Source organism: Ochotona princeps, chromosome 4 (assembly GCF_030435755.1).
Source record: "Ochotona princeps isolate mOchPri1 chromosome 4, mOchPri1.hap1, whole genome shotgun sequence".
NCBI classification, from domain to species: Eukaryota; Metazoa; Chordata; class Mammalia; order Lagomorpha; family Ochotonidae; genus Ochotona; species Ochotona princeps.
Genome location: NC_080835.1, coordinates 1,747,232 through 1,752,836, shown reverse-complemented (window position 1 = coordinate 1,752,836; position 5,605 = coordinate 1,747,232). Strand labels below are relative to the sequence as shown.

At 64.3% G+C, this 5,605-nt stretch overlaps 1 protein-coding gene and 1 pseudogene across 1 annotated transcript; one reads left to right on the top strand and one right to left on the bottom strand.

The window, feature by feature from the left end:
* Window positions 1–210: 210 nt before the first annotated feature.
* On the bottom strand, window positions 211–2,961 carry FADD (Fas associated via death domain). The gene is made up of 2 exons (XM_004598276.2): window positions 2,631–2,961; window positions 211–632 (listed from the first exon to the last, which is right to left on the bottom strand). Exons 1-2 carry the CDS (start codon window positions 2,914–2,916, stop codon window positions 307–309), a joined length of 612 nt encoding a protein of 203 aa, XP_004598333.2. The 5' UTR covers window positions 2,917–2,961; the 3' UTR covers window positions 211–306.
* A 1,482-nt stretch (window positions 2,962–4,443) lies between these two features.
* Window positions 4,444–4,954, top strand: LOC101532822 (small ribosomal subunit protein uS15-like; annotated as a pseudogene).
* Window positions 4,955–5,605: the final 651 nt, after the last annotated feature.

Genomic DNA, 5,605 nt, shown 5'->3' with positions numbered 1-5,605 from the left:
CCGCAGCCTTGTGACCACCAGGGTCCTGTGGTGCCAGTTAGGGCCTGAGCGGGGTCTCCGGACTCCAGGACCATCCTGCTGACCTGGTGGGGCAGGCCGGGCTCAGGCCCCGCTCGCTGGTCACTGCTGACCCTTCTGCCCTCACCCACGGGGGATGGTGTCACCGGCTCATTTGTAGACACCCTCTCCTGGGGCCACAATGAGATGCCTGCCTGGCACACAGGTGTGCTGGGTAAATGCAGCTCTGCCACATAAGTGGCAGGCCCAGGGCTCCTGGGACGGGGCCTTCCCCTGCCCGGCTCTCCGTCAGGGTGATCCTGAGTCCCACAACATCGGGGATGCGGCGCCGCTCTGGTTCTGGGGGTCCCGGCTCTGCTGCTCCTCCTCCACCAGGTCAGCCACCAGGTTCATCCGGCAGGCCCTGAGCGCCTCCACCAGGCGGGCTACCGTGGCGTTCTCCCTCTCTGAGTTCTTCCAGACTCGCAGCGACTCCCTCACCCGCTCGGACAGATTCCGCGGATAGCGCTCCTCAATGCCGTCGATCTTGGCATCCGAGACCCGCAGCTGCCGGGCCAGCCGCCGCCAGTCCTTGCCCACATTGTCGCACACGATGTCGAAGGCTGCACGCAGGTCTGGGGGAGAGAACACAGTTACTCCAGAGACCTGGGGGAGACAGGTGGCCCTGCATCCCAACCCCTAGGGGGCTCTCGGCGGAAGGCAGCAGACAGGAGGCCACTGCACGGTCAGGAGAAGCCCAAGGGCAGTCCTCCCCACCCCCTGGTCTCGGCAGGTGTAACCACCTCCGGGGAGCAGTCTGGAATACACAGTGACATGTCCGTTCCTGTGAGGCGCACCGAGGCCACACGCCCCGGAAGGCCTGCAGCCCCCAGAGGCAGCGAGAGGAGTGAGGAGGGTGGCCCTGGTCGCTGCCAGCCCTTCACTCATCGCGGCAGCCCCAGGGCTGGGATGGGGTGTTCCCACAGCTCCCAGCCACCAGTCTCCGTTTCTGGGTATGAAGCTCGGCTGTGGGGGTCCAGGGTCCCCAAGGTCACCGAGCTGGGCACCAGGGACCGCCAGATGCTGGCCTGGGCCATTGGGGAGGTTCCTGCCAAGTCCCTTTTCTGGGAGGTGACTGCTGCATGCTGGGCTTCTGTGGTACCACGACCTCCTGAATCACTGAGGGGACAGTGGGACAAGGACCCCAGCGACTTCCCTGAGGTTGGGCAGCAGGACAGTGGCAGACGGCCTGTGAGAGCAGCAGGCAGCCACCCAGCCCCCACACCCAGCACTTGGCAGCCTGTCACTCCTGCTGAACACCACACCTCTCTTTGTGAGCCACCATGTCCATCCATATGTAACATCTGACCAAGGAGCTGCTCCACTTCCCACCCAGCCCCCTGCTTGTGGCCTGGGAAAGCAGTCAAGTGCTTGGGCCCCTGCACCCGGGTGGGAGACCCAGCAGAAGCTCCTGGCTCCTGATGGGCTCAGCTCCGGCAGTTACGGCCATGTGGAGATTGAACCAGCGATGGAAGAGTTGTCTTCTGTTCTCTCTCTCTGCAAAATCTGCTAAACAAACCTAAAAATCTGATCTTGACCATGTTCAGCAGCTGCACTGCCCAACTGACCACCCAGGAGCTCTGGTCCTTAAGGTGCCAGCATGCGGACACGCCTGTGTCTGTGTCTGGCCCGGCGACTCTCGCGCTTCTGGGTCCAGCTGCAGGTGGAGCGAGGGGTGGCAGCCCCCTGCTAGCCTACAGTCCACTGCTGGACACTAAACACGGAATTCGTTTCCTTCAGAAGCACGAGTGGGTACCGCCTACGGCCAATGCTATAGGCTGTGCTTGAAACTTTACTGGAAAGGAAGACAGCCATCTCCTCCCTGCGCATAATCAGGAACTCCCGCTGGGAATGTCCGGGGCTTGTCATCACACTGCGTCCAAACAGGGTGTGGACATCCGTCACGGCCCTGAGCTTCGGGAATCCTGGCATTCGGGACTCCTGGACTGGGCACTCACAGCCAGCCCCTGGGCGCACACGGGCACCCCTCACTGGGCACTCAGCCCCTGAGCGCACACGGGCACCCACCTCACTGGGCACCCACCTCACTGGGCACTCAGCCCCTGATACAGACGGGCACCCACCTCAGTGGTCACCCACAGCCCCTGGGCGCACACGGGCACCCACCTCACTGTGGACTCAGCCCCTGGCACACACAGACGCCCACCTCACTGGGTTCCCACAGCCCCTGGGCACACACGGGCACCCTCACTGGGTACCCACAGCTCCTGGGCGCACACGGGCACCCACCTCACTGTGGACTCAGCCCCTGGCACACACAGACGCCCACCTCACTGGGTACCCACAGCCCCTGGGCACACACGGGCACCCTCACTGGGTACCCACAGCCCCTGGGCACACACAGACGCCCACCTCACTGGGTACCCACAGCCCCTGGGCACACACGGGCACCCTCACTGGGTACCCACAGCCCCTGGGCACACACAGACGCCCACCTCACCGGGCACCCACAGACCCTGGGCACACACAGACGCCCACCTCCCGCTGTGCCCGACGCACAGGGTCCCCGGCCGCCCGTCCCGCGCCCCTCGCCCCGGAGCCGGCCCACCCACCTGCCGCCCCCGGCGCCGGCCCGCTCGCCGCCCCCGCCTCGAAGGCGTCCAGGCGCAGCAGCAGGTCATGGCGCCGCAGCTCCGTGAGCAGATCGCGCAGCAGGTCGGTGCGCTCGGGCTCCAGGTCGTTCTGCTCCAGCAGCACCGAGAAGAGGTCCAGGCCGCTCTGCACGCGCTCCAGCTTCCGCTTGCCCACACGCCCGTTGCACAGGAACTTGAGCTCCCTCAGCTCGTCGCTCGACAGAGAGGCGGACAGCGAGTGCAGCAGCACCAGGAACGGGTCCATGGCGGCGGCGGCCACCCCGGGGAAGCCCGAGCCCGCCTGCCCGGAAGCGGCTACCCGGAAGCAGCTCCGCCGGCCCTGCCGCCGCGCACGCGCCCTGAGCACGGTAGAAGCCGTTTCCGCCCGAGTGTCCGCGGCCCCGGCGTCTGCGCCTGCGCGCTCTGCCCGGGGGAAGCCGGGCCGGGGGTTCCCGTCCCGCACCCCGCCGCCCGGGCGTGGCCGGTTCTCCCCGAGCCCTTCTTCAGCGAGGGACGCGGAGCAGCTGTCCTCGGCGTCCTCCTCCCCCAGGACCTTCTTCTAGGGTGCATTAAGATTTAATTTCTTAAAGCGACAGCCGCCACCTGTATCGGTGGCCCGGGGTTCACGCTGACCGCAGCCCGTCGGGACGGGGGTCCCACAGCCCCTCGCCGCCCCGAGGAAAGCAGCAGAGGGTCACCCAGATGTCCGGGCCCCTGCACCCATGTGGGAGACCCAGATGGGGCTCCTGGCTCTGGCCTGGGCCAGCTCCGTGCGTTGTGGAAGTTTGGGCGCCCTGCACCCCCGGCCCACCACCGGCGGGGTCTTGTCCTGCATGTCCGACGCAGGGGGCGCTGCCCACGGACACGCTCAGCTCTGCTGCCCTGTGTATTGTGTGGTCGCCCAGGGTCTTCCTGCTGAGCTGGGACCCCCAGAGCCCGACGCTGCCAGGGCCAGAGCTTCTGCCTCCTTACCCCGCCCCCCACAACCCCAGCCCAGGGCACTCCCACGCTCGGCTCTCCCTGCTGGAGTGCCCACTCCGCTGGGATGGACAGCAGCCATCTCCCTGAGCTGGCCTTGTGTCCCAGAGACCCAAATGCCACACAGGCCCGGTGCCGCAGGGAACCACACACCACATAAGTCCCATGCCCCCTGGACCCGCATGGCGGCACCAGCCCGGTGCCTGTGCAGCGGTGGTTTCATACAAGGGTGGCATTTGCAAAGCCTCAGGCAGAGAAAAACCTCCTGGGACCCCTCCTCTTCGTCACCCCAAGTGTGTCTATAGTGGGACCCTTTGCGGGGGTGGGACCAGCGAGTCGCAGCCAGAGCCTCCTGCAGACCCCCTACCACGCTGGCGCCTTGGCGGTTCCTTGGCACCGGGGCGGGGCGGCACACCTGCCGGACCCTGGGGAGACCTGGATGGCGCTCCAGGCCTCTGGCTTCAGCCTGACCCAGTCCTGGCCTGTGTGGTCACTTAGTGAACCAGCCGGTGACAGATCTGCCTCTGTGTGTGTTCATCTCAAACAAATCATGTTTTAAAAGATTTATTTATTTTTGTTGGAAAATCAGATATACAGAGGAGACAGGAAGATCTGTCCATTGATTCACTCCCCGCACAGCCTCAATGGCCGGAGCTGCGCCAATCCGAAGCCAGGAACCAGGAGCTCTTCCAGGTCTCCCACGTGGGTGCAGGGTCCCAAGGCTGTGGGCCGTCCTCGACTGCTTTCCCAGGCCACAGGCAGGGAGCTGGATGGGAAGTGGGGCCACTGGGATTAGAACCGATGTCGTGCTCTGCTGCCTGTCCACCGCCATCATGGGTCCCATGCACGGTCCCGGGAAGGGCCTGTCCCAGTCGGCTCTGCCCTATCGCCGCAGCGTCCCCACCTGGCTGAAGCTGACGTCCGACGACGTGAAGGAGCAGATTTACAAACTGGCCAAGAAGGGCCTGACGCCCTCCCAGATCGGTGTGATCCTGAGGGACTCCCACGGCGTCGCTCAGCTGCGTTTCGTGACAGGCAATAAGATCTTGAGGATCCTGAAGTCCAAAGGCTGGCTCCCGATCTCCCTGAGGTCTGGATCATTTAATGAAGAAAGCCGTCGCTGTGCGGAAGCACCTCGAGCGGAACAGAAAGGATAAGGATGCCAGATTCCGTCTGATTCTGATAGAGAGCCGCATTCACCGATTGGCTCGATACGACAAGACTAAGCGCGTCCTCCCCCCCAATTGGAAATATGAGTCTTCCACAGCATCTGCCCTGGTGGCATAAATTTGACTCCGTATTCAAGCAATAAAATCATTATTTGAATGAAAGAACCGATGTCATATGAGAGGCAAGGACTCTAGCCACTAGGCTACCGCGCCGGGCCCAAACAAAATAATTTTTTAAGTCACACATCCTGTGCAGGAGGGTGGAGGCCATGTGACTCTCCCCTCCCCACTCATGTCCTGTGGCCTTGAGCTCAGAGTGTGAGGGTGAGTTGGTGGGGCGCAGTGGGGTCCCCACAGCCCCGCCCACAGGAAGGCTCCTATCCTCCGAGCTCAGCAGCTGCTCACCCCAGTGGTGGACACGGTCACTAGGCCTGGCTGCCTGGCTGGCTGCTAAGTTCCGCAAGTCGGGCACATGTGGTTGGGGGCAAAACCCCTCCATGGACCTGCTGGTTCCCTGGGTCTGGTAATGACCCGAGAGGAGACAGGGCCTGGGCATGGGGTTTCTGAGGTCTTTTCTGGGGCTGCCCTGCAGGAGTAACGGAGGGGCCAGACAGGGCAGTGGGCCCCGGCGTCTGACAGGCTGGGGTCCTCAGGGAGGTGGGCAGCTTTAGGGCCGACCCGTGGGTCCCAGGGCTGGGAGGCAGAGCCTCCATGCCCGTGGTGGGAGTGAGGCCTCTGGCATGGGCATGCCTGCCCGTGGTCACACGTGCTGCTCTGCAGGCTCACCTCAGGTCGCCGAGCGTGAGG

Coding starts and splice junctions, on each gene's coding strand:
- FADD (XM_004598276.2), bottom strand. CDS start 2,916: ATGGACCCGTTCCTGGTGCTGCTGCACTCGCTGTCCGCCTCTCTGTCG. Junction 633..2,630: donor GCCGGCGCCGGGGGCGGCAG/GTGGGTGGGCCG, acceptor TCTCTCCCCCAG/ACCTGCGTGCAGCCTTCGAC.